Source organism: Monodelphis domestica, chromosome 6 (assembly GCF_027887165.1).
Source record: "Monodelphis domestica isolate mMonDom1 chromosome 6, mMonDom1.pri, whole genome shotgun sequence".
In the NCBI taxonomy this organism is placed as follows: domain Eukaryota; kingdom Metazoa; phylum Chordata; class Mammalia; order Didelphimorphia; family Didelphidae; genus Monodelphis; species Monodelphis domestica.
In genome coordinates, this window is record NC_077232.1 from 231,515,341 (window position 1) to 231,543,269 (window position 27,929).

The 27,929-nt window shown below is 38.2% G+C and overlaps 1 protein-coding gene across 15 annotated transcripts in view; it reads left to right on the plus strand.

Annotated features, from left to right (window-relative positions):
• The window catches only part of STOX2 (storkhead box 2), a 314,602-nt gene that overhangs the window by 201,282 nt on the left and 85,391 nt on the right, over positions 1-27,929 (plus strand). For 4 of the 15 annotated variants that reach the window (XM_056802951.1, XM_007496070.3, XM_007496073.3 and 1 more), the window contains exon 1: positions 22,815-23,748. The exons of 5 other annotated variants lie outside the window; for them this stretch is intronic. Coding sequence is in view for 3 of the 10 variants with exons in the window: in XM_007496075.3 (XP_007496137.1) it covers positions 24,091-24,178 (88 nt within the window). In the remaining 7 variants the exon portion in view is untranslated. Of the gene's footprint in view, positions 1-22,561; positions 22,712-22,814; positions 23,749-23,805; positions 24,179-27,929 lie in introns of those variants that run through there. 6 more of the 15 variants (XM_056802949.1, XM_007496069.3, XM_056802953.1 and 3 more) reach the window with 6 other exon arrangements.

A 27,929-nucleotide genomic window follows, 5' to 3' on the forward strand; every position in this document is an offset into this window, starting at 1 on the left:
CCCATCTCCTTGTCAGATCTGTAGCAGGAGTAGGCGTTTCTGCAGCTTTAGAACTACAGAAATGTCCCACATAACACTTCATTTAAGAAATATTTATAGAGGTTCTTTGGAATATTACTTTGAGAAGGCCTGATCCTTTCCAATGTACTTGTTCTAAGGAGTCCACTGGCCTTTAGAGTGGGAAGGAACCTTTTAAAGTTCATTTAGCTGTCCTAAAACCTCCTCTGAGGAAATGAGAGTCCCAGAAAAATCAAATAGCTTGCCTTTAATCACATAGAGCCAGGGTACAAACCTTTGTCTGGCTATTGAAAATCTGATTCTTTTCCACTGTAATTCTTTGATTTTCCTGTAACTGTTTGCCTCATTCTTAAACTTTGTTTAAGAGGTAGGCAAGATGAAGGTTAGTCTCTTAAGTGCCAATTAAAAAAATTCTGATTTTCTCCTAAATAATTTGCCCATGGGCTTACATATCCTTTCTGTGTCCTAGTCCTTTAAGCTAATAAATTGATGTCTTAAAATTTCTATGGGGCTGCTGGGTAATTTCAGGTGTGTTGGGTCATGTCCATGACTAACACCTATTTGGGATTGTCTGTGGGCATACAAGCCTGCAGCTTTCAGCACTTTAAAATTACACTGTTTAATGCTCAGTTCAATATTGTCCATAAAGCAAAACTCATCCCCGAGAGTATTTTTCATTAAGCATGTCTAATTCCAAGTAAAAGAGAAGTGGGTAGCACCACAATCCAGAAATGAAAGGACTATATTGTATTTGTGTTTGGTATACAACGCCCAGTTTAAGTGTTAGCAATTACTTCACCCTTTAAGGTTTTAGCAAGTCCTATTCTGAAAAGTGTAGATGCTTATGATACTGATACCAGAGGCTAGACCTGACATAAATATCATGTAGCTTTTGCTTTGAAAGAGATTAAGATTATTCCATTTCCTTGCACAATTGCCCCATCCCTATTCTTTTGCTCCCCCTTTAAATGGGAGTCGGGTACATTCTTTGAATCCCTTTGTGGGTCCCATTCTCTTGCTACTCTGAGCCACCTTCATTCATCTCTGAGGTTATAACTTCCTTAAAGGACCAGAACTGGATCCAGGGCTGCTTAGCAGTCAGTGATAAAAATTAATTAGAATCCAGCATATCTTTTCTTGAAAATTCCTTGTTCCTTCAAGACCACTTTATAGTGAGGTCCCTTGTGCACTTGTATTAAGAACACAGAGAATCTTCAAGAGCTTTTTTTTTTCTCCTTATGTTGAGGATTTTGGGAAATTCAGCAAAACTTTGTTACCCAGATAGACTCTTTGCAAGACACCGTGCCCTCACCAGTGATCCAGAAATAAAAGATGGCAAGTCTTTGCCTGAGAAGGACCAACATTCCATCATTTTCTTTGTCTTTTAACTCATTGCTCAGCTAACTGTGGTCCCTGCCTCTTGACAGAGTTTGAGGTGCTTGTGGTGTGACATCCTGGGAATGACAGAAAGGTGACATACGGATAGGGAAGGAGGGGAGTGAGAGCCATCTAATTAGCTGTAAAGGAGCAAGTTTGACTAGCTCCTTTCTCTTTCCCATTTGACTTTCCAGGCAAGGACAAACTAAATTCTACTTGGGGAATCAGTGGGTTTTTTTTTTAAGGAAGAAAAAAATATAAGTGGATTGAAAGTAGATAATCTAATAGTAGTTTCATGATGTATATGGATAGAAAGAATACAAATAAATATAGCATTAGGGGTTTGTTTTTTAATAACAGTATTTGTAGATATTTATACGTCTTAGCAAGTTATAATTAGAAAAAAACATTTTACCATCTATATGAAGCACAATATTATATTAGACATAACTTTTGCTTTGTAAAAGATGGAAGTTCTTCAATTTACTTGCATAACTGTGTCCCTCCCCTTTAATAGTAACATCAACAACTCTTTTTTTGCTCAGAGCTAAATCTCCCTGATTCAGGGAGAGCCTAGATCAGTCTGGGAGTCAGTAAGACCCAGTTCTGGTCTTAGCTTTATGCGACCATAGGAAAGTCACTCCCCTCTACTACTGCCCCTCAACCCCTTTACTTCACACATTGTTTCCAGATCTGTAATATGGGAGGCCTGGATGGTAGATCTCTAATGACCCCTCCACCTCTAACGGCTGAGGGGGAATCATCAGCCTAATGTTTATGAAATATGAAATTTGCCTCAAAAGATGAGCCAGAGTCAAATTCTGAAGGGCCTTGAATACCAAACAGAGGATTTTGCATTTTATGAAATAATAACAAGCCTTTGAGGCTTCTTGAGCCTCAACAGGGTGACCTGTTCAGGCCTCTGCTTAAGGAATAAAAATTTGACAACTACATGGAAAATGAGTAGGAGAGGATAGAGATGGGTTGCAAGGAAGTTATTGGACTATTTCTAGCAAGAAGTGAGGGTTAGAAGTAGAATGATGGGTCATGGGAGGGGAGAGAAGGAAACTGATTTGAGAGGTGTATGTATCCTGGGGGCAGAGGGGGACTTTATATCTGCTAGGACTTGAGATGCTACTGGTTCTTACTATTTTTTACCTATAGATAGAAGGAGAAGTGATGAACTAAACTCCTGAAGGAGATGGGATCTATTTATTACTGACTGTAAACAGAAATTGCTTTGAGGACTCCTTGCCCAAGTAGATTGCCACCTTTTTTTTGCTTACATGTTGTGAGTTTCTTTGAAATATAACTAATACAGCCTCACAATATACATGACAAGTTGAATGGTTGTTCATTTAGAGAACATTTATTTGCTACTAAATGTTTAGGACTGACTGATCACTTTTCCACTGTTTGGAATCATCCCTTCACACCTAGACGCTGTGGAAGTCCAATGGACAAGACTCATCAACTTATTGGGTGAAGGGAGAGTGAGGTCTGAGCTGGGTGCCTGCACGTAGGACAGTGATTGTAATAGAGAAGTTAAGAGGGGGACAGGTTTGGCTTTAGGACAGGAACTATTAACCCCTTGTTTTGTCAAGGTGGCAAAGCCTACAGACTCCTTCACCATTTATTACATGTTATGTAATAATAATAAACTACTATTTCTTTTAAAACAGAATAAAATATTACATATCTTAAATGCATAAAGTAAAATAAATAGAATTACAAAGGAAACTATATTAAGACACAATTCTAGAAATATTTCTGAAGAAAAAAAAAGTTTATGGATTTAGATTGAAAAAGCCCTGGTTTGGAAGGATTTTCTTTAGCAGAGCTCTGCTGCCCTAGAACAGGACCAGAGAAATGAAAAGAGAGGGGTTATTCAGAGTCAGTAACAACTGGGGCACTGCAATAAAAGATTAACGCATGCTAGTGTGTCTCTGTGGGTACAGGTACTCGCTCTACCAGTACAAATCATGATCTCGAAGGACTTCTTGAGTAATTAGAAAGATTTTTTTAAATGCCTGCATTAGTGGTATTAAACTCAAATAGAATGAAGGCCATTCCATTCCACGTAAGGATCCCTGGAGGCTACATATTGACTTAAAAACTACATTATTAATACTCTCTTTGTTTTATTGCATTTTTATTTTGCTAAATACTTCCAAATTACATTTTAAAGAAATCCTTTCCCTTCTGTCATACAATTGATATCAAGTATCAATTCTAAGATAGAAGAGCAGTAGGGCTAGGCCAGTTGGGGTTAAGTGACTTACCCAGGGTAACAAAGTTAGGAAGTATCTGAGACCAGATTTGAACTCAGGACCTCCTGACTCTAGGCTCAGCACTTTATTCACTGGGTCACCTAGCTCCCTCACTAATTACATTTTAATCTAGCTTGGAGAGTACTCAGGAGCCATGTCCACAGGTTGCATATTGGATACTTATGGGTAGAGGATGTGCCCAGAGAGAAGAAATTATGGATCTTAGAGTTAGTATGTAGTAGGGTCCTAGAGCCTCAGCTTTTGTCAAATCTTAACTTATTATCATTTTTTTTTGCCTGTAGTAGTAGCTGTGGTTGTTGTTCATTTGTGTCTGACTCTTCATGACATAGGGGACCATAGCACATCAATACTGTCCATGGCATTTTCTTGCCAGAGATACTGAATGAGTTTGCCATTTCCTTCTTCTGCTCATTTTACAGATGAGGAAACGGAGGCAAACAGGGCTAAGTGACTTTCCCTGGGTCACGCAGCTAGTATTGGAGACGAAATTTGAATTTGGGTCTTCTTGACTCCACGCTTGGCTGTCTATCCACTGTGCCACCTAGCCTCTCATATCATAGCCTCTAATTGCCAATAAGATCCCCTCCCTTCTCTAGTCTTTTTCTACATTGGCAACAACAAAAGCTATTTTCTCAGTTACACTTTATTTCCAGTTCTCGACAATGAATTGAGGGTGCACCTGACAGTTGAAAACCCTTGCCCACCTTAATTCTTCCTGTACTCCTACTACTTAGCTCTCCCTTTCTGCCCTAGCAATAAAACCCAATTGATGGCATCTGTATCCTCTAACTGATCTTAATGTCTTTTGAAATTCTTTCTAATATATATATATATGTTATATATATGTAATAACCTTCTAGCCTTATAATAAGAACTGATGTTTATATAGTGTTTTAAAGTTGTTAAAGCATTTTCCTTGCATTGCCTCATCTAAGTCCTGTAGATATTAGATATCTTCATTTTACATATGGGGAAACTGATACTTTGAAAGGTTAAGTCAGTTGGCCATGACTAAAGAGATAAGGACAGTCAGGACTGCCTATTTTTTAAGTCCAACACTCTATTCACCAGCAACTGAGTGGTTCAATGGGTACTGTTAGACCTGGTGTGAGCAATGTTTGGATTCAAATCTTGCCTTAGACCCTTACTAGCTAATAACTTGAACAAGCTACTTAACCTCTGCCAGAGGTTATAAAATTTGTTATAAAATTTGGCTAACAATAGCTATTGCAAGTATCAAATCAGATGATATTTGTATAGCTCTTTACAAACTTTTAAGTATTATGTAAATGCAAGATGCTGCTGCTGCTGTTGCTACTACTACTACTGCTATGGATGCTACTACTTACTACTACTACAACAACAAGAACACAGGATGGCCACCTCTACTTCCCCTCTTTTGGCCAATACCTCTTAGGAATTTAGGGAAGGCATATGAAATTAATCTTGCCGTTCTCCGTTCATTCTACTTACCCAGACAGGATTGTTATCAATATCATCTCCCAATCCCATGGGTGGAAGTACTTCTGGTATCCTTGACCCCATTTTTCAGTTATATGCGCAGTCCAAAGGGCTTGTCTATCACTGCAATATTTGTAATCTGGGGCAGACATTACAAATGTACAAAGAGCTGGACCCACAATTGAAGCAGAGAAAGAGAAGGTGCTGGCTTTTTTTTTTTAAGAAACTAAAGAGTTTTTTTTAACGACTCCAAGCTCCCCCCCCCCCGAAACACATGCCCATCTTATGAATGTCCACATTCTTCCTGCGATATTGTACTACTGAGTCATGAGATAAAACTGAAGAATTGAATTTAAGAATGACCCCCAGGGCAGTGGAGAGACACATGATGGGTGAGATTGCTCATGAGAAATTAATTGGAAGCAGTATTGTACGGAATGTTATTGGGGAAATGTATGATCAGACAAAAGGAGTGATTTTGGAGAAACTTGAGAAGACTTTTTGTGAACTGATCAGTAACTTGAATTCCAGTGAACATTTTACCTTCGTGGGTAATCAATTTGAGTACTCCATAACCTATTTTTTTTCATTCACTTTTAGAATACTCAATAGGATAGGAGTTATAAACTCTATTAAACTATTCCAGGACTGCCAAGTCACAAAGAATGGAAATAGCTGAATTTCATTGTAGATTATTAGCAGAGTCAAAGGAGGTTGTTGTTTTTGTTCTTTGAGTACAGTACTCTTCCCAACCAATTCACCTCTCCATCTTCATGTAGTAGAAAATGCTGTTTTTGCTGTCAGATAATTTGGGTTCAGATCCCAGTTCTGAGGCTTACTACTGCTATACTTGGGCAAGTCTCTTAACTTTTTGGGGCCTCCATTCGCTTATATATAAAATGAAAAGTTTGGTCTACCCATCAGAGGTGCTACAGTAAGGCCCTGGAAAACTCTCTCTGCAATGACTCATTCCGACAACCAATAGATGAAGGTATTCTCTTGTAACTCATGCTTCATCCTGAAGGTCAAGTTGCCTTTCTTTGTTACTGTTTTGTGGAATTGGAGCGAAGATTCTTCCCCTCCCCCCATTAAAAATCACCTACCACTTGAATAGCCACACTACTCCATTTTTCAATATTATGTCTCCTGAAGCACGTTTTCTGAATTGTAATCACAGAGGTTTTTCAGGCTATTATTGCTTGAGAGGAATGGGAAGAGAAGAAAAACTATGCTGGGTACACAATGAAGAACAGTAGTTTCAGCTGTACCAAATTAATGAGATAGCAGGGCATTTGTTTTGTAAGATGAACACAAATTAGGACATTCTTTCCCCCTCCCCCCAGTCTTTAATGATTGTATTCATTTGGAGGAGGCTTTTTGTAGAGTTTGAGGGGCTGAATAGTTTTTCTTTTTCTTATCATCCAATTAAACAGAATTTTTAGTTTTCAAAATCTATTTTTGTGCCAGCATAAACAAACAAACAAAAAACTATGCTTTGGACCAGAGTTTCAACATGATTTTTTCACTCATTTGGTGGACACCTATTTGATTGCCAACTTTTTGTTGGGAGAAGAGACTGGACCTGAGATATCATTCATATGTGGAACCCTTGGGTGCGGCATTCTTTACCAAGGTAGATTAGAACTGTCTCCTCACTTTACCACCTTGGAGGTGGGATGGACTATGTGAGAAGTTAGGTGAGCTGTCTAGGGTCTTTCTGGTTTTGAGGCCAATTTTCTATCTAGCCTACCAAAGTGCCTCACAATTTCTGGATGTCCCAGTTTCTGCCTTTGGGTTCATCTGAGAAATGATGAGTGTTGAATGGGTTTTTTTTGACAAAGGTCTCAGAATTACTTCTTGGTGCCTTTGAACGAAGGTCATGAGACAAGGAGGTGAGATTTCAGAAAGAGTTTTTAAAATTCTTTTTGCTTACACTTACATTTCTTTCTCCGCAAATTTTTTTCTTGATATGATGAAATATAGGCATCTATGAGTGGACAGGTCAAAATAGATTTGTGTTTGTGTATATGTGTGGTCATGCACACTAGACTATAAAAAGTGTATTGAAAGACTCTGAGTAATTTATAGCATAGTTTAAGCCCCCCTTCCCAGTTTGCTCCTTCTCACTAGTGGCTGCTTAATTGTTACACTGTACACAAGCACCCTGGTGGGAAGGGAAAGTTGTTGAATACAGCTTCTGGCACATACTTCCCATTTGCCTTTGGGGAAATGATTTCTTTTCTCAGCGTCAATTTCTTCATAGGCAAAATGGGAGAATTAGACTAGAGCAAAAATTCTTGACTTTTTTTGAGTGTGATTTTTACCCCTTTGGCAGACAGTCTGGTGAAGCCTAGGAACTCCTCAGAATAATGGTTTTTAAAATGCATAAAATACATAAGATTCTGAATGAAATAAAGTTATGTTGGAACAAAGTCATCTTAGTGTATCTTTACAGAATAATTTTTGGATCCTGTGTTCCGAATCCCTGGATTAGATGGATTATTTTTATATTTGGAGACACAGTGAAAAATGAAGGGACAGATTTTTAGTTTTGGCCCCCTTGTCTTCCTCTTCCCCATTTAAACATTGGATGGATAACAAATGGTTGTTCTTATGGTGTGTTTCTTAATATTGTATAGACTACTTCTGTCCATCCCATGATTAGGAAATTATTATATTATTCTCTTGTTGACAGTCTTATTCTTAATTTTTCAAAAATTAACCATGTTGAGGGGGGAGGGAGTTAGCAAATCAAAAAATGTTTTTTTAAAAAAACAACAACCTAGGGATTAGTCAGTGATTAGCCTTGGTGACAAGAGTAAACACGAGTAATTTATCACTTTGCCTGGCTCAATAAATGCTATTTTTGTGTTAATAGCCCCTGAGGAAAACAGCAGCCACCAGTTAAATAAACCATTAAGTTCAGAAGACAAATGTCAACAAAGGCAAAATCTAATTTGCTGATGATTGATGGCTAATAATTGGTTGTTGAGCCAGTTTAGGAACTTTTTGTGTATGCATCAGTGTCTTGATTTACTTTAAGTATTCTATCTATTTATATTGCAAATATCTACATATATGTATATATCGGTGTGTGTGGACTAGAATCTCTTCCAGTTCAAGGGGATTTGGAATACTGTATCTTCTCTATTTCAAAAATCCACATGAAAATTTTCAGAATTATCAGAAATTCAGAAATTTCAGAGATGTCAGAATTTTTTCTTTTTCCTTTAAGGGGAGTTTACAATAAAAGAAATTGTGTCTATGGTATTAAAAGATAAAACAATGATATTATACAATACTATACATATGATTTATGCATTTCTGAATTTCTGGCTCCTCTGCTGGTCTTCATATGTCTTCTGCAGCTTCTCAAAACTCCCAACAAATTCCCATTAATTTCTTATGCCAACATGAGATATGTTGGAACCACTGTGGGGAAAGTTGTGATGTGGAAGGAATACTTACTTGTATATGTAAGCATGTGTATATTTTAAGTGTAATTATTTGACAGACGTTTCCTGCATTATCAGTCTCCAATATCCATTTCATACTTGAATTTGGATTTTGTGACTCCAAGTTAGCTCTTTATTCATGAGGTTATATTCTGGAATTCTCTCTTATAGCTCTGCAGCATAAGATGTTATTTATCCAGTTGCAAGTGCTAGAGTAGAAAAGAGGGTAGACTTGTAGATAGGACATGTTAGAATTCACCAAGCAATTAAGAGTGACTGCTGTTGGATGAGCCCATAAGGGTCATGGGTACTGTGGTGATTGAGATGGCCATTCTAAAGAAAAGAAAGTGCCCATTTCATGAGGCTTTGTAAAAGGAAAACTTTTTGCAAGACTTATTTTTTATTAAAAAACAAATGGTGTGATCATGGCTATGGGACATTTCTGCCATAAAAAAGAAAGATAGTATGTTTCCCTGGCTTTAAAGAGTTTGTAGTCCAGATAAACTTGGAAAGTAGAATCCCATTACCAGAGAACTTTCTTTCTGGTGACTGGTGGCAGGCCAGCACATCTTCTCATGCCTTGATTTTCCAACTTGTAAAACAAAGAACTGCTTTAAAAAATTCAATATTTCTATTTTCTTATTCATGGAGATCTGCAAATATGTTTAATGGTATCGGTAAAACTTTGAGATTAGTTACTGGAAAATATGATAAATTTTATTTCACTATTTTAAATCAGTTTGTGCCCAGTAATTATACCTACACACTATATTTTAAGTGTTACTATGAAGGGTGGTGATTAAAACAAACAAACTTGGCTTTATGTCACAATTAGACCTCATACCTGAATGAAAAAACAGTAGTTCTGACTGGTATGTCTAGATGGCATCAGTCTTATGGGATAAAGTAATGACTCCTAGCCTGGACTTCTCAATCCTCTATGGAGGGTCCATCCAATGTGCCTTGGTCCTTCCTCTAAATTCCCTGATGTTATATGGAGCACACAGGCTGTCTGGTGGTAATCCTTCATTTTGCTTTATGACCAGCCCCCAACCTCCTTTTAACATTTCCATGCTTTCTTTTGACGTATTTTACACATTTTTTTGCCTTCAGGTCTTTATTGGTAATATGCTTACAAGTGAACTGATTAAGCCTACCAGGCACTTCTCCAAGTTCTTTTCCATTACCTACACCTTTAATTCTTCAGACAGTGCAATATTCCATGATTTTCAGGTCTCAGAGCATCACCAAAAGAAAGCAGAGTCTTTGTTTCTTTGAGAAGCCTGGGGTTTTTAAGAACACGTAACACTTCTCCAAAAGGAAATATGTCCATTCTCTTATTCCTGTTAAATTTGGCTACACAATTCATTGTACATCTGTTAAGATCAGTCCTAGATATATAGTCTGTAAGAATGGACCAGTTTTTTGTGTGTGAATAGCATAACCTGTACAATACATTTTCTTTATTCTTTTGTTGTTATTTTCTTTATGGATCTTTAGCCTGCATTCTTTTTTAAAATAATTTAATTCATTTCATTAAATATTTTCCAATTACATATAAAATTTCTTTAACATTCATTTGAAAAAAAGTTGAGTTCCAAATTCTCTCCCTCCCTCCTGTTCTGCATTCCTTTTTAGGAGCCAAGCATTTGGGGGGCAGATAGGTGACCAGTGGATTGAAAACTAGGACCAAAGATGGGAGGTCTTGGGCTCAAATGTGACCTCTGACACTTCCTAGCTGTGTGACTCTGAACAAGTCACGTAACCCTTATTGCCTGGCCCTTACCATTCTTCTGACTTGGAACTAATCAGTATTGATCCCAAGATGGATGGTAAGAGTTAAAAAAAAAAGCCAAGCAATTTGATATTGATCTTGAATTACGGATTCTTTCTCCTTCCTATTCTGCTTCCCCACCTTGAAAAGGCAAGCGATTTGATATTGGTTATACATGTAAAGTCATACAAAACATATTTTTATGTTAACCATGTAAAAAAAAGGAACAAAAAATCCCAAGAAGCATGTAAAAAGTATGCTTCAATCTCCATTCAGAATTTCTGAATTAGAGGCCGATACTTTTCAATGCTTCCCCTAGTAAGCCATCATCTTGGCTCTGCTCCCCGCCACCTTTTCAGTGTTTCTGGATCTCTTTTAGGAGACCCTACAGTATTCTGAGGCTTGATGAAATCAGTCCAATACCATCTATAAATGGGAGTGTCTGGAAGATCTAAATATTTCTAAGTAACTCCCTTTCCCATCAATTCCCATGGACTCTGCACTGGATTTCTTCCATAAAAGTGGCAACCACCTGGGACCTAGATTTTCCCTGTTTCTACCTTAATTGATAAGAATTTCTAGAGTGTCATCAAACAAAATGATCTTTTCACACCTTTCAAGGAATCTTCTGATTTTTAACATATGTATGAGTAATCTGAGTCTTCACAGTAGAATTTCTCTGATGAATCAAAATCCTCACCTTCTACCTTAGAATCAGTCCTAAGGAAAGGTTCGAAGGCAGAAGAGCAGTAAGGGGTTAAATGACTTGCCTAGGGTCACATAACTAGGAAGTGCCAGATTTGAACCCCAATCAATATGTTGACTGAAGTTGATGATTGTTAGGTCACTCAGACTTACCAGGAATGTGACACGGGCAAAGTCCCATAAGTGCCCTGAGCTGAAGATTTATCTGTAAAAAGAGGGGATGCAAAGGAGAGAAGACTTCACACTGCTTTCTTATTGATTACTAAGAGTCATTGGAGGGGCAGATAGGTAGGTGGGTAGGTGGATAGAGCCAGGTCTGGAGAGGCTGCTTATTTTAGACACCTATGTGATTGTGTAATTATATAAAACTATGTTCAAAAATGCTCTAACATGGTACTGTTGCATAAAATAGCTCCAATAGGTTTATATCATAGAATCATATAGATTTCAAGCTAGAAGGGACCTTAGAGGTCATGGAGTGCCCTCCCCTCATTTGACAGATAAGAAAACTTCAGCTCAGACAGGGGGCTTATGGGACTTGCACAGTGCCACATTCCTGCAAAATCTGAGGCAGGGTTTCTAATCAGGTCTCCCTGACTCTGAGTCCAGCTCTGTAGCCATTGACCTGTGCCGACTCTCAATAATATTAATAAAATGTCAGCACATCCTTGGACTTAGAATCAAGCCAGTGACCTAGCAATCATCAACTTCAGCCAACATATTGATCGCATCCTCTTTTTACTGCATCTCAAGGCAGAGAAATAGTTTTTGCTGATGCCTAATGAATCCGTTATGGCCTTTTATGGAGTCTGAATGCAGATCGAAGCATACTCTTTTCTAACTCTATTTTTTTTAGTCTTCTTTCATAATATGACTAATAAGGAAATATGTTTTTCATGACTGCAGATAGATAACCTCTAATCAAATTGCTTAGTGAGAGGAGAGGAGAGGGAGGAAGGGAGAGAACTTGGAATGCAAAAATTTTAAAAACAAATGTTAAAAAGTGTTTTCACATGTAATCAGAAAAATATTTTAAAAAATAATTATTGGGGTCAGACCTAGAGACAGGAGGTCCTAGGTTCAAATCTGGCCTCAGCCACTTCCCAGCTATGTGACCCTAGACAAGTCACTTAAACCCCATTGCTTAGTCCTTACTGTTCTTCTGCCTTGGAACCAATATACGGTATTCATTCTGAGATAGACAGTAGGGGTTTTAAAATAAAATAAAATAAAAATTTCAAAATTGCAACAAAATTATTTTACATATTTAGAGGATGTGAAATTTGGATGATGACTAACTTAGTAAACAAGGATTTTTTGTTGTTGTTCCTTATTTCCTACTATAATTCTAAGGTAATCGGTTATTGTGCTCATGCAATTTCATTACTTTTGGTATTCTCTTCATCAACAGAAATCAAAACTCCATGCAGGGTTACAGTGGTGTAGAACAGAACTGTTGAACACATAGGCTGCAGACCACAGTCCTGTGTGGCCCCACAATACTCCTGAATAGGGTCCAAATCAGATTAAAATATAACTGTGAGCTATTTTTGAAAAATAAATGACACAAAACAAAATATGGATAGTGCTTACTATGTGGTTTTTCTAAGTCAGTATGTGAGCCACATAAATCCTTATGTATGTGGCTCCTGTTTCTATGGGTTTGACATCACTCATGTAGACAGTTTCATACATTGAGAACAAACTAAAAATAAGTTCTTGATGATCTCCCAGTGATGAACTTTTCTATACTTAGGCAAGCCCATGGGCCAAAGCTGTCTACTTATCCTGGGCTTTAATTTGGCCAATGCTATTCAACATCTCTATGTTCTAGGAGCCCTTCTAGGTGGTGAGAGTACCAAGACAAAAAGGAAACAACTCCTACATCCAAATAGCCTGCTCTCTCCCATTGATCTATCGATATTGTCATTTATCTTTCTGCTTGTTAAAAATGTCTTGCCTGTTGTTCACTGAGCTAGTTTTTGTTTCCATACACTTGGATTCATTTATTTGGAGAAAGGAATATGCTAGAATCTTTTGTGAATATAAGGATTTAGGAATGGCTTATGTCAAAGGAAAAGGCAGAAACTAAAAAATGGATTGAGAGTGGGAAGAAGGGTAATTGTTTCTCCTCCTTTATTTCAAAGAGGATCAATGACATTATGGAGTGATGCCTTGACTTATCGGTGAATTTGATTTCAGTAAGGCAGTTACCCAAAAGTGTCAGTCTCCCTCTCTTTTCCAGTGGCAAGACAAATGGATGTTTGGGATGTTAGGATGATTGGGGATGGCTCAGGATGCAGTAGATGACCTTGGCATTGTCGATGTCTGATGAGCTCGAAACTCCACAGCACCTCCATGGCCACTGGAACAGATTGTTCCTTTCTGACCATTCTACCAGGAGAAGTCTTCACATGCTTGGGGTAGACACCCTCACCAGTGGGTTTCAGTGAAGATAAACTTGAATCACAGCCTTTAAAGTGCTAACCATTACAATAGGGAACTGGAATTTCATAAATAGGTATCACTGTTCTATTTGTAATTTAAATACTAGAACTTCTTACCTCATTTCTGACTCGGGGATATTATAATAGGAAAAAAAACCTGAGAAATTATCAGAAATCCAGCCTGTCACTCAATTGGAAATCTTGATACTCCAAATTCTGAGTCAGAGACCTGAGCTCCTATCTGAGCTGTGCAACTTTCCAGTTGTGTGACTATATCATCCTGGCCTCTGTTCCCCATCTGTAGAATGAGGCTTTTGGTCTAGATAAATCTCTAAGGTTCCCTTAAACTCTGAATGTCATGAAGCCATGTACTACTCTTACAATTTCAGCATCATAGAGAAAATTATGATAATATTGAGGATAAATTGAACCCTTGTTTTCATAAAGGCATAGCTTTTCACATTAGTTTACTTCCTTTTTTTTAAATTGGCAAATGACTTGCCCAGCTAATATGTGTCTTAAGTCAGATTTGAACTTGGGAAGATGAGTCTTTCTGACTCCAGGCTTGGTGCTCTATTCCCTGAGCCACCTACCTGTGACCGCCCTCTCCCCTCAATCCATTTACTGCTTAAAAATGTTTAGGTTGAAGACTTCTATTTAAATGATAATGTTAACAATGACATATTACTGTTGTTCTTTTGTAAGAAACTTATTCTTAGATGACTTCACAGAAAAGATCCATCTCATAGCCATCCTGAGAGGGCACTTTGGGGAACCAGTGGTGTTTGGTGATGTACAGAATGACAGAGAAGAACAGGGACATTTGGAGCTAGTGATTGGTCTAAGAGAGAAGTGAGAAGTGAGAAAGTTATTTGGTGAACTTTTGGTACATTAACACTGTGCCTATTTTTGTGTTGGTGGTTTTTGGAAATAGCCTTCTTTTGAACATGACCAACTACTTTTGTCTGCTGCTCTCCTAGAAATTCAAGCACACATCTTATGAGTTATTATTATCCTGCCTTTATTTAGAGAAAAGGAGCTCCCGTCTAAGGTTCACTCTTATTGTGGGAGAAAAGAAGCATTTGTTGACTTTGTGAAATGGAGATATTAATAACAATGACAGGATTTAGGTATGGCACTCTGCTGTTAACTAATTTGATCCTCACAAAAATCGTGGGGGTTGTGTTATTATTATTCCCTAATAAGTCTCTGAAGATGGAATTGAACTTCTGACCTATATGTGCACTGTGTCCCCTAGATATGAAATGAATGGAAAGCTTGGGAGTGAGGTACAAAAAGGTATAGATAGGGAAACTGAGAGATGCCTGAGTGATTTGCCTAGAGTCACATTGCTATTAAGTGTCTGAGGCAGGATTTGAACTCAGGTTTTCCTGACTCCTTTATCTACTGTATCATATAGCCACTTAGGTGTTTATAAGAGACTATAAGACAGCTGGTGCCAATAATAGGTCACATGTTTGCACAGTAAAGTAGATAAGCAGACATGGTTCATGCCATTTATTGATTTAATTTAATATACTGAAGACCCTTTAAAATAAGAATGAATGCTGTGAGTTGCTATCACTCATTGATGCTAAAACTATGTTATAATGAAGTTTTTCATTAGTGAAATCCCCTCTTCACAATGCACAAAATAGGATTGTGTTGTTCTGAGTTTTGTGCTCGGTTGTGATAGGTTTTAATGAGGTTCTATTCAGGCTTATATTTAGAAGTGATTCTGTAGGGGGGTGTGTGTGTGCATGTGGGCATGTGTGTGTGTGTGATCCATTATATTTTCCTTTAATTAGATAGATTATTTTTAGGTTGCTCATTCATTATTTGTCCTTAACTTGATGGATGGCACTTGAACACTCATTGTCAGTGGGAATATTTGTAAGTTTACCAGTAAGAAGTGTTGTTAGTTATTTTGTTCTATCCTTTAATTTCCATGGAAGAAAATGTTAATTTTTGTACTAAAGAACTGAGATGTGTATATGAGTGTATGTGTGTTATGAGGCATATCTCCCAGGTATCCCTTACTTTGCTAATACTAACCTCCTATGACCCCCTGCAAGGGACAATCACTTAATCTTTCTATACCTTTAATTTCACCATCTCCAAAAATAAGTACAGAATTTTGCTTGAATGCAGTTAGAGGGGTAAATCGGGCCCAAGTTCCATTTTCTGTGCTATTTCCTACAGAGATGTCATTTTAACTTTTCAATAACTTTTTATTGCCCTAACACAGAAATCACCAAGGCTGAGCTCTGGATGTTACCAGTGGGGCCAGGCCATGACTTGATCCTAATTCTTATGTATAGAGATCCACGATTCCTTCTTTGATAGGTGCTGCCTTTGTATTTCATCTACTCTGTAAGGGTTCTGATATCTATGCGTTTATGGCACTGTCTCCTTGTCATGTAAACTCCTTGAGGGCAGGGATTGTTTTGAAGAAATTATTTTTCTTTGTATTCTCTGTGTGTGGCACACAAGTCCTAGTGTATATAAAAATCATTAATAAATACTTGACAATTCACAGTTTTCCTGCCTGCCTGTAGCCTTAACATAGAAAAAATAATTTTTAATATTAGTTTAAAAGGTATTTATTGTGATCATGTTGAACAGAGTTTGATGAATGAAGAACAGTATTGATGAATGTGTTTTATTTTTGATATCAATATATTTTAATATATTTGCATAAAGTAGATTGATTTCATTTGTCAACTATGGTCATCTCTGGGTTAAATTTGGATGATCACTTTTTCCTGAATGCATGGAATTTATTCTAGCAAGTCCATTTAAAAATAACCAGAAGTCATTTTTAAAAAGACTTATAAATTTAATAATTGGGCCAAATAATAATTTTTACATTATTCATTCCAACACACATGCCTTATTGTATTCAGCAAAATTTGTACTCCTACTTCTCAGTGTTTTTCCTCAAGGCATGCTGGCGTGGAGTTCAAGGTTACCTCTAGCCAGTTAATAGCTGGAATTATTACTGAGAACTCTATTTCCTACTTAGTACTCTAATCACTGTCCTTCACTGTCTTTCTGTCATCTTTTATTTGCCAAATGTGAAATACAATCCTCTCATCTCTATTTCATAGGACAGGTTGACAGGCTATAAGAAACTAAGTCATTTGGCACAAGATGGAGTAGGTTAGGTGGGATTTCTTATTCCTACTCATGTCCCTGCCCCACAGAAGAGCTTCCAATAATGAGATAGAGGAAGACCTGACCCCCTTGCAATTAAAGAAGAAATGTTATGACTCAAATGCCTTTGCTGCACCGTAATGCTTTAGGTGGTTTTACATTATAGCTGTTCTGCAGGACTAATTTTTATTTATTTGTATGACTCTCTAAGATTTATAGAGTTCTTTCCTGACAGCACCATAAGATGAGCATACATATATTATTGACCACATTTTACAGATGTGGAAACTGAGACCCAAGGATTAAGAACTTTCTTCATTTGAAGTCACTGGATCAGCATTTGAACTCAAGTCTTCTGACTCTAGAACTAATTTTCTTTTTTTTTTGGCCCAATGCTGCCTCTCATTGTCCCTGGGTCAGACCATCAGCAGTGGTAGTTCTACTATGATGGTAAATTTCCAGCCTTTGTTTTGCACAGTACTGTAATGCAGAACGAATATATTTATATGTCTATTTTTTAAAAGGGAAAAGAAAAAAAACTGAATGTAAAATGAATTCAGGGACACTATGAAAGAAGTCGTGTGTGTCTCAAAACAGGAAAATTGCTATGGAACCCACACGCTACATTTAAAAATGAATGTTCTTTTACAAAAGCCTTAGATATAGCTTCTTTGTATCCACTTAGAAGACCAAAAGCACATCCCATTGCTCATATGGCCAATTATTCATAAGACTTCTTTTCTAAAAGTAGCAATGAGGTTTCTATACCGGCTTCATGTTTATTCCCAAAGCTTTGTGGGAGTTCCCAAATTCTGAATTGTTTGAAGTGATAAGGCTCTTTCTTTCTTTCTTTCTTTCTTCTTTCTTTCTTTCTTTCTTTCTTTCTTCTTTCTTTCTTTCTTTCTTTCTTTCTTTCTTTCTTTCTTTCTTTCTTTCTTTCTTTCTTTCTTTCTTTCTTTCTTTCTTTCTTTCTTTCTTTCTTTCTTTCTTTCTCTCTCTCTCTCTCTCTCTCTCTCTCTCTCTCTCTCTCTCTCTCTCTCTCTCTCTCTCTCTCTCTCTCTCTCTTTCTTTCTTTCTTTCTTTCTTTCTTTCTTTCTTTCTTTCTTTCTTTCTTTCTTTCTTTCTTTCTTTCTCTCTTTCTTTCTTTCTCTCTTTCTTTCTCCTCTCTTTCTTTCTTCCTCCCTTCCTCCCTTCCTCCCTTCCTCCCTTCCTCCCTTCCTCCCTTCCTCCCTTCCTCCCTTCCTCCCTTCCTCCCTTCCTTCCCTCCCTCCCTTCCTCCCTTCCTTCCCTCCCTCCCTCCCTCCCTCCCTCCCTCCCTTCCTTCCTTCCTTCCTTCCTTCCTTCCTTCCTTCCTTCCTTCCTTCCTTCCTTCCTTCCTTCCTTCCTTCCTTCCTTCCTTCTCTCTCTCTCTCTCTCTTTCTCTCTTTCTTTTTTCTTCCTTCCTTTCTGTCTGTCTGTCTCTCTGTCTATCCATCCATCCATCCATCTATCCATCTATTCCTCTATCTATCTGTCTGTCTATCTATCCACACAGAGCTCTCATGAAATTAAAAATAAAATATATTTTTGTCAAAGTAATCCAACCTAGGAAACTTATTAGAAATTATTGGTCAGAGCAGTATAAATGGAGTGGTGGTGGTGATGACAGCAAGGGCTTAAAATGTCTTCATGAAGTTTGTAGCAATCAAAAGAGGGGTGTGTGTGTGTAGGGGGGAAGGATGAAATGAAAGGTATTTAGGAAAAAATACTTCGCTTAAAAATCTAAATGGATTTTAATTAGCTTCATCATACCTATTATGCCTTGGAGAAGCTTAACATTGATGATGGTATTTGAGACATTTCCATTGAAGAAATGTTAAACATTTATGTTCTTAACCCAGTGTTGGACCTTTGATTAATGTCCTTGTTTCATAATGAGTCTCATCCTTAAGGTACTTCACAGATGGCATAGGATTTTTTTAAAACACAGGTATCCCTTTCACATAGCAGGGGTTCAGGCTATTGTGCCACTACTATCTGGAAAATCCACATAATAATTTTTTGGTTTCCTTTTGGTTATAAAAAGGAGGAGTCAGAATTTTTTCTTTTATGGGGTGTTACAGCAAAAGAAACTGTCTATATTTGTGATATTAAAAGATAAATATGTTGATATTATACAATATTATATATATACTATACATATATATATATACATATATGTATATACTTTATGCATTTCTGAGTTTCTAAACTTTTTGTGTGTGTGCTGGCCTTCATATGTCTGCAGATTCCACAAGGTCCTCCCCAAATTCCCATTTAATTTCTTATGCTGATCTGCAATATATTGAAGCCATGATGGAGAAAGTTGTGATGTACCTGACAAGTATTGACTAGTAGAGTGGCGGAGTTCTCCGAAGTCATTGCCCCTTTGATGACTTCACTTTTCTTTTTTTCCCCAATTTATCCTTTATTACTAAAAAGTTAAACATTGTACTGCTTATACTCCAGTATCACTTGTCTTATTGCTACTCATACCTCAAGTTAAGTTGCACCATCTACTCCTTCCACTGTGCTCAAGTAGAACTGAGCTGGGATAGAGGAAGTCATATGACTTTATTTCTTGGGGCAGCTACAAATTTTATTTAATCTCAGCTGTTCCTTAGCTTCCTGAAGGCAATTCTACTTCTCATTCCTAATTTACTTCCCGTGGAACTCCTTATAGTGGATGTTCCTGAGTTTCCCTTGTTCCTCAAACCTCCTATACTACCTCCCCCTTAATTCTTCCCTGGTGAGGGTCTCATCTCCATACTCTTCTACCTTGAGTTCCCTTTTCTTCAATCTGACATCTCATAATCCTTATCTTCCATTCTGTCCTCTTCTACTCCAATCTATAATGAAGAGTTTGGTCCTTCTCCAGGCCAAGTTCAACCTCTTTATTTGGGACCTTGTTCCTTCCTCTCTGGAAGATTGTGGGGCAACCTTCCCTCAAATTCACCTCCTCCTCTTCTTCTTTAGTTTCTACCTCACTAATGTTTTTTTTCCTTTGCTGTTTCCAAACATTACTAGATAACCTCCATCCTTCAAACTATGGTCCTGTATTTCTCCTCTTTTTCATAGTCAAAATCCAATTAAAACCTATCTCGATTTCATGACTTCTTCTTTTTCTTTGTGTTCCTCACTTGGCATCTTATTTCTGACCTAATTTTTCTGTTGAAACTGCCATTTTCATAGTTATTAAAAAAAACACCTTACCTTCTGCCTTAGAACCAGTATTATATGTTGGTTCTAAGACAGAAGAGCAGTAAGGGCTAGGCAATGGGAGTTAAGTGATTTGCCCAGGGTCACACAGCTAGGATGTGTCTGAGGCCACATTTGAACCCAGGACCTCCTGTCTCTGGGCCTGACTCTCAATCCACTAAGGTACCCAATTTGCCTTCCCTCCCCCCCCCCCCATTTCCATAGTTATTAAAGGTCTCTCAATGAGAAAATCCAATGAACTTTTCTTTGATCTCTGAAACATCTGATGCTGTGGGTCACTGGCTTTACTCTTGGATATTCTTTCCTCTCTGTATTTTTGTGCAATTTGCCCTCTTGGTTCTCCCCTTCTCTGTGTCTGTCACTTTTCTTCTTGCTACCTGATAGGTGCTTCAGAAACACCTGTTGATTGATTGATTGATTAGGAACTTATTTAATAATCAATGTGTATATGTGTTGATGGGCTCATAGCGAGGGATTAATAAATACTAATTATTGATTGCTTGACTCTCCCATAATTCTTTTTCATATTGGAGCAGGGCTAGAGAATGCCCAGCCTGGAATTGGAATCAAGAAGGCCTAGGTTAGCCTACCCCTTCAGAGGGCCACCAGCTTTGTGATTCCAGAGCTTCACTTAACTTAGCTACAGTTTCCCCATTTGTTAAAATGGGATGATAACAGAAGCTACCACATAGTTTTTGTGAAATTCAGATGAGATCATGTAGATAACTTTGCTAACCTTAAAAATTATATAAATGTTATTATATATACATTATTTCCCCTGATAGAATGTAAGGTCAATGAGGACAGAGACTGTTTTGCTTTTTATCTTTTTATCACCTGGCATATAAAAGACACAAAAATGGGAAATAACTAACTTTCATAGAGTACTATAAGGTTTGCAAAGTGTTATCTCTTTATTATCATCTTTTTTTTTTGTATCTGCACAACAACCCTGGAAGGTAGTTGCTGCTACCACCCTCCATTTTAAAGATGAGGAAACTGAGGCAGAGAAACAGAGTCAAATGACTTGCCCAGGGTCCCAAAGCTAGCCTTGAGGTTGTATTTGAACTCAATACTTCCTGACTTCAGGCCCTGCTCTCTACCCACTCTATCACCTATCTGCTTATTGATCAACTGCTTTTTTTATTGGACCATTTTAAGTAAAAAGAGAACAAGTTGGCTGTTCTCTTTTCATCTCCTACCAGTATATTTAGAGAACATGTCTTTGTCACCCCAGTCTCTAGTTTCTTTCTCTCTTCCACTCTTGGAGTTTTCTTAACTGGAGCTCTGTGCCACCTCCAGGAGGCCCTCATTATTCCATTGAGTGGCAGAGAGTCTCCCTCATAGTGTTGGAGCAGCACTGAATACCTTATTATTTTTATGCTGCAGATAGTACTCAAAGTGGGATGGAACACTCCAAATTTTGGAGAGCCCTTCAGGATGGTTTCAGGATGCTACAGGGAAGGCTACCTTTTTAAAAAAAAAGCAGGAGGCTGTCAGCGAAGCCTCATTGCCAAGTCTCACTTAATTGGCTCTTTTCCTTGTCATCAATCATTCCAAAGACAGACCTTTGCTCCAGTCTGGACCACTTAGGTTTCCACCATCTGTAATTATGTAATCTAATCATCTTGTAATTTATTCATAGCAAATCTGATTCCTAATTGCTTAGTGTTAGTTGTCCCATACTCAGGGAATAAGGTAGGAGAAGATACAAGGAAGGTATATACATTTTTATGTGAGGAAATATGGTGAGTGCCCGTGGCACTGTTTTTAGTTCCTGTGACTAAGGATGTAGGAGTTTCCAAAGGAACCCTGGTTTATTTACATGAGACAGCAGTTATCTCTAAAACAGTCTGCCGGGTTGAGTTTCTTTTTCTGTGTTTTGGCACACAAAATCCGGTATTTTATTTTCGAATGCTTTCCAACTAGAAAGATGCTGTTGCCTTTCTGTCACAGTGCTGATAGGTTTGGGTGGGTGCATCTGAACCACAGGGAAAGTACTTCTCCTGTGGGCCTCTCTCCCTGATCTGTGTGTATGTGCATCATCTCTTAGCCATACTGGTAGCTTTCACAGCATCTTTTTCTCCCCCCTCCTCATTTACTTCTCCTGTTTACATGGGGAATTATGGGTAAAGTCCTTTAAAATTAAAAGTCCATTAAGGAAGAATTTTTAAAGAACAATTCAACCAGGAAGAGTGCAAATATTACAACAGGCATAATCCGAGCTGGGTAGATTTAAATATTTCCAAGCAGAAAGCATTCTCTTTAGCTATATTCGTGGTTTTGTTTTGCTTTACAACAGATTAAGTTCAGCAACAAATTCCATCTGGCCAGGGCTCCATAGTCGCCTATTGATTGGTTACATTGAGGCTTCATGGGAGTGTCCTCTAAATTGCTCTCCCCAGCATATTTTCAGCTCTAGCAGAAAGTCGTTGTTGGGGTGGTGATGGTGGGGTGGGAGTGGGGATGGGGGGGTGGAGAACCCCCTCATTGTTTCCATTTGCATCCAACATGCAAAACATAGGTCTAAATTTTTAATTAGCCAAGTGAGTGCTGAAAAGGAAAAAGCTCTGTAACAAGGCTGGGTAAGCAGCTGGGCTCTGTTGCCATGACGACGGGTCCAGCAGGCTGCCAGCTTAGCATGTCAATGGGCACTACAGAGAGAGAGCTTTGAAACAGTGCCCCCTCATCACAATGCGATTGGTCACACCTCGGTTGTCTTTATGGGAGCCGGTGGATGATGGGTAAGACCCAGAGTGAATGCTCAGTTTGTCTCAAGGCTGCAATGAGGTAATGCTTCTGGATCTTTGGGGATTATAAGCTCCTGCCTCCAAAAGACTGCTGCAGTCTGGAGTATTTACCTTCCTATTTTTAATTAACTATTGATGGGTACATACTTAAGAATCTTTACAAGTGCCTTTCCTCATTCATTTATGGATGGGTGTGTGTGTGTATGATAATAGTACACATATATGTATGGGTCTTACGGGCATACGTATATGTGTGTTTGTGCTTTATGTGTGTGTGTGTTATCTGTATATGTGTGTGTGTGTGTGTGTGTGTGTATAAGCTTATAGTGTGAACAAAATGTAACCCACCATATTTGTCAAAATTCTGCGAGTGGTCAACAATTCAGCTCAGCTTCCTGCGTGTCATTGATAGTACTCTGGATAAATACTCTAGTGAGGTACATTGAGGTTGGGTTAAGCATGCTTATAGTTCTTCCGAAAGATTTTTAGTGGTGATTGCCTTTTCAGTTCCTTCAAGGTAAGTTCTTGACACGGGGCACAAAGGGAGATGGTAAACATTTTCCATTTGCTGTGTCATCAAGGTTGAGACCATTTTGGGTTCCCTGCCTTTAGATGGTTTTTATCCTGGGTGTCTCTCCCCTCTCCCCTACCCCGACCAGCCCTGCTTCAACGGATGGGAATACTGAACTTAGCCTGTCTTTAATTGAACACAATGCCTGACTGCCCTGAAAATTGTCGGCTCGATGGTGGCGTTTGAAACTTGGGGTTTTAGCCAGAAGCGGCATTGATTACATGTGGAATGGAATGACTGTAAGAGATGTACTGGAATGACTGTAAAATGTAATGTCAGTGTAACGACTGTAAGAAAGTCATGGATTGTTTGTGAAGCGGATGCACCGAGGTGATGATGTAACAAAGGAATGTCGACTGAGATCCATACCCAGACACAGCACTGAATTCACGTCAGGTTGGAACTGGCTCTCTTGGCCACAAGCTTCTCCTGGTCCCTCTATCAGGGCACCCGGATACTTTGAGCAGCAGGAATAGGAATGCCCAGTGCCCCTGTGGCCTGAGAAGGTTGGTGCTGCATATGGCGAGCTCCCTGGTAGAGCTTGAGAGAATCTTAGCCTGTGGGATGGTCTGGTTCTCCGTGCTCTAAGTGGAAGCATGTGAGCTAGGTTGTAGACAGCCAGAGACGATGTGCCATGTCACCAGCACTCTATATTTACTTCACAAGCAGTTCATAAAAATTTATAGGTCTTTACATTTGTAAACAAAGAATAAAAACACCTTTAACAATGAGGTGTGTCCTCTGCTACTGCTATGGACTCTGTCGAATTCTTCCAGCTACCTTGCATTACATGAAATCTGACCATAGACATATGGCTGGGATTGGGTGACTACAGAGTTCCAGTTACCATGTGGTTCATAGGATTCAGGGTGGCTAGCAGGACCAGCTGGGATTCGGTCTATGATTGTTGGCATAGTTCATCCTATGATCTCAAAGGTATTTAAACTTTGTTTTGATTTTGTCTTGGGCATTTTTTGTTTGTTATTTTGGTAATTATCCTTGGGAGGAGGAGAAATTTCACAATATAGAAATAAATAGTATTTATCCAGACAGGAAAACTGATGAAGTAAAAAAAAATAATGGAGATGGGATCCTGACATTCATCAGCATGGTGATCTAGTTATGTAGTAACTTAAATGCCAAAGCAAGACCCTCTATTTTTTTTTGACTGATGGAGTCATCCCTGACATCAGTACAGGTCACCTTCTACTTTTTAAAGGTCATGGGTAGTGGAAAAAATGAGTAGGAGGCAGAAGGACCTTGTTTTGAATGTAAGCACCCCTGCGTAGCATTGGGCAAATTGTTGATTTAACTCCCTTCCCTTTCCTCATTTCTAAAGTAAGGGTAGGAGTGAGCAGGTGGTACAATGGATAGAGCACTGGCCTTGGAATCAGGAAGATTCATCTGGCCTCAAACATTTAATAGTTGTGTGACCCAGGACAAGTCACTTAATCCTCTTTGTCTCAGTTTCCTTATTTGTAAAATGAGCTGGAGAAGGAAATGGAAACTACTCTTGTATCTCTGCCAAAAAACCCTAAATGGGGTCACAGAGAATTGGACATGACTGAAAAACTACTGAGAATAAAATGAAAAAGTTAGGGGCATTTTGTACCAGATGACTAGGTCTTAAAATGGGAAATCCCATGGTGTTAGAATAGGGAATCATTTAAGCTTAGAAATAATCTGAAACTTTTGTCAAAAGAAGGTTGTTTCTTTGGCATACTCTATGCCATTTCCCCTTCCCTTTCCTGGGGATGGGTAAAAAGGGAAAATGCCAGCCTAGACAGATTGCTTGACTTGGAGATTGAGAGAGACCAGAGTTCAAATTTTCCACCTCTAACGCTTATTATCTGTGCCAGCATGGACAAGTCATTTCACCCCTGTTTCCGAAGCATGAATATAGTAGGAGCTATATGTATGCCACTTGGTTGGTTATAAAGTGTGGGGGGGATACTGATGCCACTAGAAGTACTTGCCTTTTAGGTTTGAAATGAGATTAAAATGAGATGATGTGATGATCTATATAAAATACTGCAAACTTCACAGATATAAATTTAGAGAGAGACAGAGACAGAGATAGAGACAGGCAAGCTAGAGGGTGCAGTGTGAGTAGAGTACCAGTCCTGAGCTTATGAAGAATCATCTACCCAAGTTGAAATCCAGCCTCAGATCCTTACTGTGTGGTGACCTTGGGCAAGACACTTAACCCTGTTTGCCTCGGTTCCTCATCTGTAAAAAAAATAAGCTGGAAAAGGAAACAGCAAACCACTCTAGTATCTTTGCCAAGAAATTCCCAAATAGGGGCACAGACATGACAGAAAAAGACTCAAAGAATATGTATACACACACAGAGATAAGCTTTAAAAACTTCTTAAGAAGTTTACCCATTGTCTTTGATAATTTCAATAGCATTTGCTTTTATTTTCCCTTAGGTAGAGGAATTGCTTCAAAATAAATACTCTGCCATGCAGTAGATTTTAATGCATACATTATAAGTGATAAAATCTTCAAGGACTGTAGAAAATGACATTCAGATTACACTAATTTTTACAAAATGATACATTTGCTAAGGTGGCACGTTATAGCCAGCTTCTTCTTTGCCTTAATCTTTTAGCAGGATTCTGAGCTCATAAATTTGTAGCAGCTGAGATAGCTAGTTAGATGATACAGTGAACAAGAGTTGCATTTGGAATCAGGAATTCAGATCTAGCTGGGTGACCCTGGGCAAGTCCCTTCATGTCCTTCCAGCCTCAGTTTCCCCATTGGTAATAGCAACTACTTCCTAGAGTTGTTGTGAGGCTCAAATGAGATAATTATATAAAGCACCTTGGGAACAGTAAAGCACTATAAAATAATAGTTCCAATTATTATTAATTATTATTTGCACAATGACTGTTCTGTGAAAAACTCTGGGGAAGGTGCAGATTCAATTTAACAAGCTTATTTATTAAGCCACTGCACCTCTCCATGCAAGCCCCAGAGTTCAGAAAGACAAGGGTCTTTGTCTCCAAGGAGCAATATTTATTATGAAAGAGAGAGAGGAATATAAAACAAATCAGAATATACCAAGTGCAAAAGGACAGGAGGAGACATAAAGTCACTATGAAACAGATGTGATTACAATATCATCATTGGAAATTTAAGGTATCCTCTGGCTGTATCCTAAGGAAAATGAAAGGTGAAGAAATTTCCTATTTGGTGTTTTATGATATATTTACCATATCCTTGTAGTTATTGTTGTTCAGTGGTTTCAATGTGTCTGACTCTTCATGATCCCATTTGGTATTTTCTTTGCAAAGAGAATGAAATGGATTGCCATTTCCTTCTCTAGCTCATGTTACAGATGAAGAAACTGAAGCAAATAGGGCCACACTGATAGTAATGGCTGAGGTCAAATTTTAACTCATGAAAAACGAGTCTTCCTGACTCTAGACTCAACAGCATTCTATCCACTGTGCCACCTAGCTGCCCCAACTATAACCTTTTACTAGTTTGAAAAATGTTTCAAGGTAGCAATAGTGAGTTTGATCTTATATGAATTAGGACATCCAATGTCAAGCCACGTGAGGATTTACTTTTGATTGATATAGAGCTTTATTAGTAGATTACTGACAAGCACCAACATTTTAGTATCTTCAATTACAAATAAAATCAATGAAAACTAGTGAGTAAATGTGAATAAATGGATTTACTCAGTAGTCACACTGTTTACAACACTGATAGTTTACAAAATTTGCCCAAGCTTTGCAGGAGGAGAAAGGCATGAACTCAATTTTTGAAGAATTTCAGAAATTTAAGGAAAACAAAATTGCTTTGCTGAAGAAAGTGACATTAAGGCATCCACAAAATCTAGAGAAATGTTAACATATAAATTATATATGTGGAAGTGATCACTACATGAAATTTAGGAACATTTAGTACTACAAAACTTTGAAATTTATTTAAAGGAGAAGAATAAAATTGGATATGATGGTGACAATCAAAAATAATTTCATGTAATGGGAAGCTCACCATTTCTTCTTTTGGTCTGAACTGGTGATTTTCATTGACATAGGAGCAAAATCCCAAGGAAAACACCCTCTGCCAATAGAGATCAATAGCTTATCTTTAACTGGTAGCCTTAGAATTGTCTGGGGAAATAGGAGAGGTTAACTAGATTAATCTTGACTCCTCCTTTCTGTATTGTTCTGTCAACTGCTCATCCCTTCTCCCAGCTGTGGATTTCCCCCACCCCATTCTTTGTCCATTCCTACTTTTATGTCCCTAGAGGAAATTGTGCAGTGGTACTAATTAGAGCCATTGCAGATTTATATTATCCTATCTCAAGTGGACTTTCAGTGATGTTTGCCAATAATGCATACATTGCTCTTCTTCATTGACTTACCCATAGCTGCCCATAGTGCCTTCTCCTTTTCAACAGAAAATCTCCCCTTATACTGTTTTAGAACCATTCATCTCTTCTCCTGAAATATACTTCAGATTCTCTCAATTTCATGTCTTCATTAAGGACTGGGGAAAAGGAAAGAATAGTAGACAGCCCCCTCTTCTCCAAGATCAAATTCTTTTCTAATACCTTTAATCTTTCCCCAACTATCTCCTCTGAAAGTATGACTTTTCTAATCATCTCCTCTCAGTCCAAAATTTCAGTCTCTGCCTACTTGTTTTTTTTCTCTGCTACCTGAAAACT